This window comes from Oncorhynchus tshawytscha, linkage group LG19 (genome assembly GCF_018296145.1).
Source record: "Oncorhynchus tshawytscha isolate Ot180627B linkage group LG19, Otsh_v2.0, whole genome shotgun sequence".
Lineage (NCBI taxonomy): Eukaryota > Metazoa > Chordata > Actinopteri > Salmoniformes > Salmonidae > Oncorhynchus > Oncorhynchus tshawytscha.
In genome coordinates this window covers 8,368,557-8,382,053 of record NC_056447.1, presented here as the reverse complement: position 1 = coordinate 8,382,053, position 13,497 = coordinate 8,368,557, and the positions used below count along the sequence as shown (strand labels likewise).

At 44.5% G+C, this 13,497-nt stretch overlaps 1 protein-coding gene across 4 annotated transcripts in view; it reads left to right on the top strand.

Moving 5' to 3' along the window:
- The window catches only part of sin3aa (SIN3 transcription regulator family member Aa), a 33,267-nt gene extending 20,136 nt beyond the window's left edge, over window positions 1–13,131 (top strand). For 3 of the 4 annotated variants that reach the window (XM_024379024.2, XM_024379025.2, XM_024379023.2), the window contains exons 8-21: window positions 591–746; window positions 927–1,016; window positions 3,032–3,150; window positions 3,352–3,562; window positions 3,903–4,019; window positions 4,533–4,771; window positions 5,045–5,228; window positions 5,350–5,920; window positions 9,157–9,326; window positions 9,500–9,673; window positions 9,815–9,907; window positions 10,176–10,270; window positions 10,399–10,600; window positions 11,569–13,131. In XM_024379024.2, coding sequence (XP_024234792.1) covers window positions 591–746; window positions 927–1,016; window positions 3,032–3,150; window positions 3,352–3,562; window positions 3,903–4,019; window positions 4,533–4,771; window positions 5,045–5,228; window positions 5,350–5,920; window positions 9,157–9,326; window positions 9,500–9,673; window positions 9,815–9,907; window positions 10,176–10,270; window positions 10,399–10,600; window positions 11,569–11,799 — 2,652 coding nt within the window. In that variant the 3' untranslated portion in view covers window positions 11,800–13,131. The remainder of the gene's footprint in view (window positions 1–590; window positions 747–926; window positions 1,017–3,031; window positions 3,151–3,351; window positions 3,563–3,902; window positions 4,020–4,532; window positions 4,772–5,044; window positions 5,229–5,349; window positions 5,921–9,156; window positions 9,327–9,499; window positions 9,674–9,814; window positions 9,908–10,175; window positions 10,271–10,398; window positions 10,601–11,568) is intronic. The other variant, XM_024379027.2, reaches the window with a different exon arrangement.
- The last annotated feature ends 366 nt before the right edge of the window (window positions 13,132–13,497 follow it).

Below are 13,497 nucleotides of genomic sequence, written 5' to 3'. Positions count from 1 at the left end.
CAAGGTTAAAGAAGGATTTTTAGCCTTGAGACATGGATTGTGTTCGTGTGCCGTTCAGGGTGAATAGGCAAGGCAAAATATTTAAGTGCCTTTTTGAAAGGGTTATGGTAGTAGGTGCAGGGCAAAATAGTTTGTGTTAAGAACTGCAATGCTCTTGGGTTTTTGACACTCTACAGTTTCCCATGTGTATCAAGAATGGTCCACCACCCAAAGGATATCCAGACAACTTTACACAACTGTGGGAAGCATTGGTGTCAACATTGGCCAGCATCCCTGTGGAGCGCTTTCGACACCCTATAGAGTCCTTGCCCCAATGAATTGAGGCTGTTCTGAGGGAAAGGGGGGGTGTTTAACTCAATATTAGGAAGGTGATATCTAATGTTTGCTATACTCAGTGGATGCCTATAAAGTCTGTTCAAAGTATTAATTTGTATTCAGAAGTATTTGTCCCTAAAAGTCCATATCAGACATAAAATTCAGTGGTTGACGTAACATTTCGATAGCAGGTTTTCAAATGAGTACCTGAGGTAATATTTTGATGCAACTACCTCTGAGCTATCTGCCAATGTCGTGTCCCTTGTCCTCCCTAGCTGTTAAGCAAGACGACAGCAGAAAAGGCGGAGTCTGTGCGGAATGACCACGGTGGCACAGCGAAGAAGCTGCAGCTCAACAACAAACAGAGGCCCAATCAGAACGGTTGCCAGATCCGCATGCTCTCTGGGACGGTTGCCACACCCCCTGTCAAGGTACACACCCCTTATATCTGCACACTGTAGATACGAAAATACATTACCCTCTGACTGCTTTCCAGCATGCTCTACTATTTTATAGCTTGTGTTGAATTATTTATCAATATAAACTGATATATTTTTTACATCACAGTTGAGAATTCATGCTCTTTTGTTCACATCTTTGCTATCTTGAAGAAGAAGCCCAAGTTACTGAATTTGAAAGACTCGTCCCTGGTAGAAGCCAGCAAACATGGAGATGGCACAGAATCTATGTTCTTTGAGAAGGTGAGTTTGAGCTTGGCTTTCTGCCCAATTTAGTTTCATTAGCTACGGTATTAAATAACCTGATAGGTCAATGTTTTTAACTAAATTTAATTAAATATTAACGAGTAAAAGTTGCTTATTTCCTGATATAATGAACTAAATGTTTTGATTTTTATTTTACCTTTTTAACTAGGCGAGTCAGTTAAAAACAAATCCTTATTTTCAATGACGGCCGAGGAACAGTGGGTTAACTGCCCTGTTCAGGGGCATAACAACAGATTTTTACCTTGTCAGTTCGGGGATTCGATTTTGCAACCTTTCAGTTACTAGTCCAACGCTCTAACCGCTAGGCTACCTGCCACCCCAGGCGGCATACCCCCCCCCCCCATAAAGCTTGAAGGTGCAGTATGATATACACTGCTCAAAAAAATAAAGGGAATGCTTAAACAACACAATGTAACTCCAAGTCAATCACACTTCTGTGAAATCAAACTGTCCACTTATGAAGCAACACTGATTGACAATCAATTTCACATGCTGTTGTGCAAATGGAATAGACAACAGGTGGAAATTATAGGCAATTAGCAAGACACCTCAAATAAAGGAGTGGTTCTGCAGGTGGTGACTACAGACCACTTCTCAGTTTCTATGCTTCCTGGCTGATGTTTTGGTCACTTTTGAATGCTGGCGGTGCTTTCACTCTAGTGGTAGCATAAGACGGAGTCTACAACCCACACAAGTGGCTCAGGTAGTGCAGCTCATCCAGGATGGCACATCAATGCGAGCTGTGGCAAGAAGGTTTGCTGTGTCTGTCAGCGTAGTGTCCAGAGCATGGAGGCGCTACCAGGAGACAGGCCAGTACATCAGGAGATGTGGAGGAGGCCGTTGGAGGGCAACAACCCAGCAGCAGGACCGCTACCTCCGCCTTTGTGCAAGGAGGGGCACTGCCAGAGCCCTGCTAAATGACCTCCAGCAGGCCACAAATGTGCATGTGTCTGCTCAAATGGTCAGAAACAGACCTCATGAGGGTGGTATGAGGGCCCGACGTCCACAGGTGGGGGTTGTGCTTACAGCCCAACACCTTGCAAGACGTTTGGCATTATCCAGAGAACACCAAGATTGGCAAATTCGCCACTGGCGCCCTGTGCTCTTCACAGATGAAAGCAGGTTCACACTGAGCACGTGACAGTCTGGAGACGCCGTGGAGAACGTTCTGCTGCCTGCAACATCCTCCAGCATGACCGGTTTGGCGGTGGGTCAGTCATGGTGTGGGGTGGCATTTCTTTGGGGGGCCGCACAGCCCTCCATGTGCTCGCCAGAGGTAGCCTGACTGCCATTAGGTACCGAGATGAGACCCTCAGACCCCTTGTGAGACCATATGCTGGTGCGGTTGGCCCTGGGTACCTCCTGGACCTAGACCTCATGTGGCTGGAGTGTGTCAGCAGTTCCTGCAAGAGGAAGTCATTGATGCTGTGGACTGGCCCGTCCGTTCCCCAGACCTGAATCCAATTGAGCACATCTGGGACATCATGTCTCGCTCCATCCACCAACGCCACGTTGCACCACAGACTGTCCAGGACTTGGCGGATGCTTTAGTCCAGGTCTGGGAGGAGATCCCTCAGGAGACCATCCGCCACCTCATCAGGAGCATGCCCAGGCATTGTAGGGAGGTCATACAGGCACGTGGAGGCCACACACACTAGTGAGCCTCATTTTGACTTGTTTTAAGGACATTACATCAAAGTTGGAGTGTGATTCCAAATCCAGACCTCCATGGGTTGATAAATTTGATTTCCATTGATTAATTTGTGTGTGATTTTGTCGTCAGCACATTCAACTATGTAAAGAAAAAAGTTTTTAATAAAAATATTTAATTCGTTCAGATCCAGGATGTGTTATTTTAGTGTTCCCTTTCTTTTTTTGAGCAGTGTAGTTAATCTTAACAGGAACGTGCTATTTTTTTTATATTTTTTTTTAACTTTTTGAATCTGTCTTTACTTGACGTCTCATCCAGGTGTTTATATATTTTTTTGCAGGTGCGGAAGGCCTTGCGGAATGCAGAGGCCTATGACAACTTCCTGCGTTGTTTGGTTATCTTCAACCAAGAGGTCATCTCCAGGGCTGAGCTGGTGCAACTGGTGCTGCCTTTCCTGGGGTGAGTACGGAAGTTGGGAAACTGCCTCACTCACTCAGTGACCGACTATTTCTAGATTCATCCACTCTTCATTGGTCGTGGCTTGTTTCACATCATTGACATGTTCGACTGATTATGCATTAATTTGATCCATTCAGTAAAGCTGTAAATGTGGCTGAAGCAAAAACATTTTTTAACCAAAATGGCCACTGTCGTTGACAGGAGATTCCCCGAACTGTTCAATTGGTTCAAGAACTTCCTAGGATACCGGGAAATGTCCCACACTGAGCGCTATCCCAAGGAGCGTGCCTTGGAGGGCATTGCCATGGAGATCGACTATGCTTCCTGCAAGAGACTGGGCTCGAGCTACAGAGCACTGCCGAAGAGCTACACGCAGCCCAAGTGCACCGGGAGAACGCCACTGTGCAAAGAGGTAAGTGCAACACTGCCCCTCGAAGGCAATCTAAAGAACTACAGCCATTCAACAGGCCCTCAAGGGAACCTTTTTCACCAGCCATTAACCATACCTACCTGTCAGCTGTTCACACAAATAATTACTCACTGTGTGTACTGTTTTCTGAATGTAGTGGATGTTCATGTTGGAACCATGTTTCTATAGGTTTACTTGGTGAAATCAGAGCTGTATTATTACCAGAGCTGTATTGCGTTGTGTGATGCAAAGCTGTGAGGCAATCTTTTCTTTTTCTTTTTCTACCTTTTTCTATGTGTAAAGTATGTACACAAGATGTTTAGTGTGTCCTTGCTTCATCCAGGTCCTCAATGACACCTGGGTGTCCTTCCCTTCCTGGTCTGAAGACTCCACCTTTGTGAGCTCCAAAAAGACCCAGTATGAGGAGCACATCTACAGATGTGAGGATGAACGCTTCGAGGTGAGTTAGCCCAAAACTGTAAACCAAATTAATAAGAACAGTTTCGATCTGTTTCATGGACAAATACATCCATCTATGCCAGGGGTGGGCAACTTTGATGGGGTGGGGAGCACAAAAAAACAGAACTCGTGTCATGAGGCATCCCCTTGCTAACAAAACATTTTCAGCCCCCCTCGTGACATCTAATATTTTTTTTAACGTTTCCTGCGAATTTGCACATTTTGCCATTGGGTGAAGGTACACTTTTGCAGTTTTTAATATAACTAATGTCCAATGGGCCCCGCCCCTGTCAGTAATTCGACCATATTCACTACAAGTTTAGCTAGCTGGCCGCTAGACTAATTTACCAGTCTAAAACATTTTTACTGACATGGGCTAATTAAATATCTGATGCACAACCAAATTTCGAAATTGCTCCCGTTTGCCCATCCCTGATCTATGCTATTATGTTGTGTTGCCCATGTTGTGCTTGTCATGTGACGCTCCCTTATTTTCTTTTGTATTTGCCTCCAGCTGGACGTGGTGCTGGAGACCAACCTGGCCACCATCCGCATGCTGGAGACCGTACAAAGAAAACTGTCCCGTATGTCTGCCGAGGAGCAGGCTAAGTTCCGCCTGGACAACACCCTGGGAGGCTCCTCGGAAGTCATCCATCGCAAGGCCATCCAGAGGATATACGGTGAAAAGGCCCCTGACATCATCGATGGGCTCAAGAAGAACCCTGCCATTTCTGTTCCCATTGTGCTGAAGAGGTGAGTGTCAAGCCAAAAGTCAAACTGTACCAGGAAAGGAGTATTGTTTATTGTGCATGTCATTTGGATGAACTATCCCTAGTTTCTCTAAACTGTTGATTACATTTTTATATATTTGTTTACATTTGTTTTGTGGGTGTCTACATTCTTCTTTCATGCATGCTCATATGCCTATTCTTACATCTGTGTTGAGTTGAAAACTATGAATCTTTTCACTTAGTCACATCTTGAGGTTTTCCCCTGCAAGTCTCCTCATTCCCATGTTGTCCTCAGGTTAAAGACCAAGGAGGAGGAGTGGCGGGAAGCCCAGAGGGGCTTCAACAAGATCTGGAGGGAGCAGAATGAGAAGTACTACTTGAAGTCTCTCGACCACCAAGGTATCAACTTCAAACAGAACGACACCAAGGTGCTACGATCCAAGACACTGCTCAATGAGATTGAGAGCATCTACGACGAGGTGAGTTTTCTTGAATTTCAATAAGTTAAAATGGATAGAATCTTAAAATGTTGGAATTTTATGTTGCTGTTCATTCAAAAGCAAGTAGGTAAAAAGTGTGTGCTTTTGTGTTGCGGTGTAGCGACAGGAACAGGCGTCGGAGGAGAACACCGCGATGCCCAGCGGCCCCCACCTGACTTTGACCTACAAGGACAGCCAGATCCTGGAGGATGCTGCCGCCCTCATCATCCACCACGTCAAGCGGCAGACGGGCATCCAGAAGGAGGATAAGTACAAGATCAAACAGATCATTCACCACTTGATCCCAGACATGCTGTTCGCCCAGCGCGGCGAGCTCTCGGACCTGGAGGAAGAAGAGGAAGAGGAGCTGGATGAGGCCGTGGCCAAGAAGCACAATGGCGTCACGCAAGGCGGAAGCCCCAACAAGTCCTCCAAGCTCCTCTTCTGCAACACGGGTGCCCAGAAGCTGCGAAGTTGCACCGAGGCCTACAATCTATTTTACGTCAACAATAACTGGTACATCTTCCTGCGGCTACACCAGACACTGTGCTCGCGGCTGATGCGGATCTACGGGCAGGCGGAGAGACAAATTGAAGAGGACATCCGGGAGCGTGACTGGGAGAGAGAGGTGCTGGGCCTCAAGCGAGACAAGAATGACAACCCTGCCATCCAGCTGAGACTGAAAGAGCCCAGTGAGTTCATAGCACAAAACTGTTAATTCCACTCAGCCTTTTCACACTCAATCACTCAGGGTTTTCATCACTTTGATTGGTAAGTCTCATAGACACACAGTGCATCAGCACTGTGTTAATGGGGGGCTACGTGGATCTGTGAAGCATTGAGCAAGCTAGAGATTGGGTAATCATAGCCCTTGGCGATACACAGTATGTGCAGTTGTCTGCAAAATTTCCACAGTAAATCAGTTGCTATTCAGATTATACTTAAACACGTCTGTCAATGCACAGAGGTCTGCCTGGCAGTTATTTTTTCCATCCTGCCAGCGGACTCCCACCTGTTACCTCAAACTGGTCCTCAACCCAACCGCAGTCCTGCAATGTTATTTTAGGTCTAAGTAAATTTTCACGTGGCCCATTATATTAAGCTATCGATATTACTTTGTTTATCGGCCAATGTGCTAGATGTAGTTTGAAGAGAGCAGAGTTGGAGAGACTTTCTCTTGAGCTATTTTTATAGCCTACATTTGGAGTGGGACTATTTTCATACTGAGGCAAATATGGTTAATCAGCATTTATTCCTAGGCAATGTTGTAAACTATAGCCTTAATCATATTTAGGAAGTACAGTTCCTTGGAAAGATACACCACAATAAATTGAACCATTATTTAATTAGGCAAGTCGGTTAAGAACAAATTCTTATTTACAATGATGGCCTACCCCGGCCAAACCTTCCCCTAACCTGGACGACGCTATGCCAATTGTGCGCTGCCCTGTGGGACTCCCGATCACGGCTGGTTGTGATACAGCCCAGGATCTCATCAGGGTCTGTAGTGTCGCCTCTAGCACTGTGATGCAGTGCCTTAGACCTCTGCGCCACTCGGGACACTTGCTCGGTGAACATCTCATTCTAAAATCATGGGTATTAGTATGGAGTTGGTCCCCCCTTTGCTGCTAACAGCTTCCACTCTTCTGGGAAGGCTTTCCACTAGACGTTGGAAAATTGCTGCAGCGACTTGCTTCTATTCAGACACGAGCATTAGTGAGGTCGGGCACTGATGTTGAACATTTAAGCTCGCAGTTGGTGTTCCAATTAATCCCAAAAGTGTTCATTGGGGTTGAGGTCAGGGCTCTGCCACACTGATCTCGACAAACCATTTCTGGACCCCACTTTGTACACTAGGAATTGTCATGCTGAAACAGGAAATGTCCTTCCCAAAACTGTTGCCACAAAGTTGGAAGCACAGAATCATCTAGAATGTCGTTGAATGCTGTAGCATTAAGATTTCCTTTCACTGGAAATAAGGGGCCTAGCCCGCGCCATGAGAAATAGACCCAGACCATTATTCCTCTTTCACTAAACCTTTTTGGCACTATGTGTTCGGGCAGGTAGCATTTTTATTATTTTCTACATTTTAGAATAATAGTGAAGACATTAAAACTATGAAATTACACATATGGAATCATATAGTAACCCAAAAAGTTTTTAACAAATCAAAATATATTTTAGGTTCTTCAAAGTAGCCACCCTTTGCCTTGATGACATCTTTGCGCATTCTCTCAACCAGCTTCATGAGGTAGTCAACTGGAATGCATTTCAATTAACAGGTTTTCCTTGTTAATTTGTGGAATTTCATTCCTTAATTTGTTTGAGCCAATCAGTTGTGTTGTGACAATGTAGGGGTGGTATACAGAAGATAGCCCTATCTGGTAAAAAAAAAAAAAAAAAAGCCTATTGCAAATATAGCTCAAATAAGCAAGGAGAAACGATAGTCCATCATTACTTCAAGACATGAAGGTCAGTCAATCTCTGGAAAATTTCAAGTGCGGTTGCAAAAACCATCAATCGCTATGATGAAACTGGCTCTCATGAGGACTGCCACAGGAAAGGAAGACCCAGAGTTACCTCTGCTGCATAGGAAAAGTTCATTAGAGTTACCAGACTCTCAAATTGCAGCCCAAATAAATGCTTCAGAGTTCAAGTAACAGACAAATCTCAAAATCAGCTGTTCAGAGGAGACAGCGTGAATCAGGCCTTCATGGTCAAATTGCTGCAAAGAAACAACCACTAAAGGACACCAATAAGAAGAAGAGACTTGATTGGGCCAAGAAACAAGAGCAATGGACATTAGACTGGTGGAAGTCTGATGAGTCCAAATTTGAGATTTTTGGTTCAGCCACCGTGTCTTTGTGAGACACAATGTGAGTGAACGGATGATCTCCACATGTGTGGTTCACACCGTGAACCATGGATGAGGAGGGGTGATGATGTGGGGGTGCATTTCTGGTTACACTGTCAGTGATTTTTTTTATATTTTTTTTTATTTGAGGCACACTTAACCAGCATGGCTACTACAGCATTCTGCAGCAATACGCCATCCCATCTGGTTTGGGCTTAGTCCCACTATTATTTGTTTTTCAACAGGACCATGACCCAACACACATCCAGGCTGTGTAAGGGCTATTTGACCAAGAAGGAGAGTGATGGAGTGCTGCATCGGATGATCTACAATCACCCGATCTCAACCCAATTGAGATGGTTTGGGATGAGTTGGACTGCAGAGTGAAGGAAAAACAGCCAATAAGTGCTCAGCATATGTTGGAACTCCTTCAACATTGTTGGAAAAGCATTCCAGGTGACTACCTCATGAAGCTGGTTGAGATAATGCAAGTGTGCAAAGCTGTCATCAAGGCAAAGGGTGGCTACTTAGAAGAAACTAAAATATATTTAGATTTTTTTTACACTTTTTTGGGGGGGGTTTACTAGATCATTCCGTATGTTATTTCATTCTTCACTATTATGCTACAAATGTAGGAAATAGTCAAAATTAAGAATGAGTTGGTGTCCGAGCTTTTGACTGTATACTGGTTACACTGTATACTGGTACTGCGCACTTGATCTCACATGCCCAACTAGAAGAGGTAGGCTACTGAAGTTGAAGTAGCGAGTTTGTGAATAATGTGACGTGCTTTTAATACAATGGGTAGGCCTAGGCTAACCCATACAAAGCGGAAAGACCACCATTTCTAACTCCGTAGGACAACAAAAAATATTTTTAATTCCAAAGAAGTCTGTCTCACCGCCCACTCTCACCCGCAGCATGAAAAATGCTGACGGCGCCACAATGATCTGTCGGGATCCTCAGGTTATCCCATGGGAATGCAGTCCTCTATTTAAATGTCATCTGTACATTGGTTGAACTGATGCATAGTGCCATGATCCGTTTCTGATAGTCTTTCTTCCCCACCTGCAGTGGATATAGAGGTGGAGGACTACTACTCTGCCTTCCTGGAGATGGTGCGGAACCTTCTGGATGGCAACATGGAGCCGGCTCAGTACGAGGACTCCCTCCGGGAGATGTTCACCATCCATGCCTACACCGCCTTCACCATGGACAAACTCATCCAGAGCATTGTCAGGCAGGTCAGTAGCCCCTCATTACTGCTATTCTTTTACACTAGGTTTGGGCTAGTAGCATAGCTAGCTTTTTGATCCTCCAGGTTTTTGTGTAAGCATTTTATTTATAGGTTATTTCTGCTGGTCTAGACCTTGTGCACTTTTCTCCACTCAGCCCTTCTTCTTTTCTGTGTCTGCAGCTCCAGCACATAGTGAGTGACGAGATCTGTGTGCAGGTGACAGACCTGTACTTAGCAGAGGGCACCAACGGGGCCACCGGAGGTCCCCTTCCCACCCAGACATCCAGAGCTTCCACAGAGGGATGCTACCAGCGCAAGGCGGAACAGATCATGTCCGATGAGAATTGCTTCAAGGTAGTTCGACCACTGTTAGGAAATAGTTTTATTTTTTTCTGTGATGTCTGTTTCTGACTATCGTACACATCTATAAATAAAAACTCTTAACGTTATCTTTCTCTCTCCTCTCCTGCCTTTCTTCCCTCGCTCTCGCCACAGCTTATGTTTCTAAAGAACAGAGGCCATGTTCAACTGACAGTGGAGCTTCTGGACACCGAGGAGGAGAACTCCGATGAACCCATGGAGGCAGAGGTAATCGACAGCACAGCACAAATATATGCTTTTATTTTCTCCTGTGTGAACCCAGGCACCTCTCAGCTTTCCGCCACTTAATTAGAGCACCTGTATTTTTTGTTATACTGTATTTGACCAATGGCAAAGATTGTTGTCAATCTGTGAATACACCTAGTTGAAAGTTGTTTTTAGTGTTGTGGTAAACGGTAGATGTGTGTTATCACTGCTAATCTTTTATTTTGGCAGCTGGTCTGTGTATTGAGTGGAGTTGTTTTGTATTTTCTAGCGCTGGTCAGATTACGTGGGTCGCTACCTGAGTTCTGACTCTACCTCTCCAGAGTTGCGGGAACACCTTGCTCAGAAACCTGTCTTCCTTCCCAGGTTAGTGTCACTATTTGAATATGCATTCTTTATTCTCTTTATTCTCCCTTTTCAAGGGAGAAGTGGTGCAAAATGCCTCAAATGAGAGTTAGCTTTGACTAGCCTAACCTGGAACCTTTTCTAACCAGGAACCTCCGTCGGATACGGAAGTACCAAAGGGGTAGGGAGCAGCTAGAGAAGGAGGCCAGCGAGGGAGAGAAAAAGTCCACGGAGAATGCTGAGAACCTTAAAATGGAATGTATGTTCAAGCTCAACTCATACAAGATGGTTTATGTCTTCAAGTCTGAGGACTACATGTACCGACGCACTGCCTTGCTGCGAGCTCACCAGGTATTCACCTCTCCTCCTATTTACTCATATTCCTCTCCCACTACCATCTTGGTGTAGTGGAGCTGTTCATATTACCCTTTGTGGCCTCATCCTTTTAATGGGCACAATCCTATTTGTGACTTGTTATTCTAGTCGGTTAAATTAGTAACCGTCCTCTAAATCAGTGGATCCCAAACTTTCACTCAGGCTCCCCTTCAAGCATTGGGGAACATTCCGCGCCCCCTCATGCACGTGCAATATTTCTGACTGTTCACAACCTTCTTGTTGGTGGAGAGAACGTTTCTCAGCTTTAAAGCTTATTTCCAGCAATTCTACACATTTTGTCACATGTTGCAGAGAAAAATTGTAACTTCTACATCTCGTTTTCTTACAATTTTATACGTTTTTCCATGTCAATTGTGTTTTCATGTGATAATTGAGTGACTCAAACATTACAACAAAATATATGGCTAAAAAACATTCGCTGACATGAATTAGTTGATCTGGACATTTCTGATAAATAGCTCTCTTATGCCGCGTTCACATGCAAATCGGAACTAGGAAACTCAAGCATTTCAGACTTGCTGATTCATTGAACGCGGCACGTATAACTACAACCAGGTTAACAAGTTGGGAATGTCAGCGTTGCCTAGTTGCTACTAGTTTGTGAACGTAACATAAGCTATGCAATGACTGACATGACAAGGAAAACTGATGCACTACCCATTTTTTAAATCGCACCTTGTGCATTTTACTATTACAACTTTCAAGAGTATGTTGAAAGCCGGACTGAGTTCCTTTTTGGGGTGGGACCCAATTGCCCCCTCTGCCAAACCCTTGCGTGCCTCAGTTTGGGAACCACTGCTCTAAAGGACCACCAATTGTGTGAGCAATACCATAGAAACCTATATTTGCTGTGTTGAGAGTTCTGTTTCTTTTAATGCAGTAGTATCATGACCACGGTGTCCCTCTCTCCTTTCCACCTGCAGTCACACGAGAGAGTGAGCACTCGGTTGCACAAGCGCTTCCAGGCCTGGGTCGACTTCTGGGTGAAGGAGCATGTCACTCGCGACATGGCCGCTGAGACCAACAAGTGGCTGATGGGAGAGGGGCGTGACGGCCTGGTGCCGTGCACCACCACCCGCGAGCTGGAGATCCTCCACTTCATGAACATCAACAAGTACCGGGTCAAATACGGCTCACCCTTCAAAGCACCATAACCCACCAGGATTGGAAGGGGGGTTTGGGATTATATACTAGGGTGGGTCAGGAATGGGTGAGGAGGAGAGGGCATATCAACAACTTTCTAAGGCTGATATGGGAGCACAACACACAACTAGGTCTTACCGGGGGCGACTGGATCACTGTTTTTAACCAGCGGTTTTAGCTGTGCACACTTTTGCAAGGCCTTCGGTGCCAAAATGTAGGGAGTTGTTCTGTTGGTTGAAGTCTAGCCACAGTCACTGACCTGAGCTCTTACCAGCAGACCAAACCACATCACAAATCATGGTCTTCGGGGCTTTGATAAAAGGCCTTTGGGACTTGCCCTGTGTGCTCCCTAGAGGTGCCTGCTAGGTTACAGCCTCACTTGTGCTCAGTCAGTAGGCTGGGGTTTGGTTTGTTTGTTATTGACAGACATAGTAATATATGAAGCCATCAGAATAAGGATTCTGTTGTCGAAGATTACTTGTGACGGTGTAACTGCGGTATCCGTGGAAAATAGTTTTGGGGGATAAGTGCACTTAACTATGACATGGATGGGGTTGAGTTTGAGTTGCCACGGTTTCAAGGGTGCATGGAGCTCAAAGCGGACTTTAGTTGAAACGATCTGGCACAGCCACGTCCCTGTGCTGGGGACAAATCACAATAACACATCACTTCAAAACGAGAACATGATGTTTCTTATTGGTCACCTTTCCTTTTCAAACACACGGGTGCATTAAGAGAACGAGGCCTGAGTCCCAAGCAGCGTTGTGAGGTGAAAAGCACTGTTGTGTTTAATGTAAAAAGACAAGTAGATTAGCCACACAACTCTGCTGTGTCTGACTGTAAAATTGTATAGCTTGTGAATGTCAGATTATGAAATGTATTGTGTGTGTATATATTTATTATAAGTATATAAACACAACTAATCCTGGCCAACCCTGATATTCAACCTTTTGAAGTTGCTGGCAATGCCCTACTACGCCAATACACCAGCTTGTACACATGAACCGAGATCATTATGGATGGACTATCCACACACTGTAAATAAACTGTACATAGTGTCAGACCTTTTTTATGACTAAGAACTGCGTTGTTGTGCTAGTAATACTTTCTAAGCTTACTGTGGACTTTAGTGAGAGGTGGCTGAAGTTAGTACGTATATGAAAAATAAAAATGCAAGACAGTTTTTACCAAAGGGAGTTGATTATGATAGTTGTTTTTTGTTTTTCCTTACTGTGTTTTTTTTTTTGTTCTTTGTAGTTAGAAATGTTCATTTGAAAAGTAGAAATGTATCCAGGTCTTTGTTTTTGAAATGGAAGTTTTATAAAATCTTAAATTTTTTTGAAGTTTGATTTTGGCTTTCATTTCAGTCGATATCACTGCCCATGTGGATATGCTGAACATACTCTCAATGGAGTGGCGCTGGGCTATTAGCAGATGGCCTGTATCCACAAAGCATCTCAGAAAAGGTCCTAGGAATCCTGTTTTAAAACCCGTTTTAAGCCAATCTCTATCAAATCGTTTCTGGATAATAATTAAGTACCTTATTGTGATTGTTTTCAATTAAAATGGTCAAAAATAATAAAATAGCTTCTTAGCAAAAGACTTGCTAGGGCTGTCTGGGAGTGGTCTGAGTGGTGAGGGAAAAATTGAACTAGCTGTTATTGGTGGAAAGGTTTGGAACTCGTTATTGGTCTATTAACTAATTTACC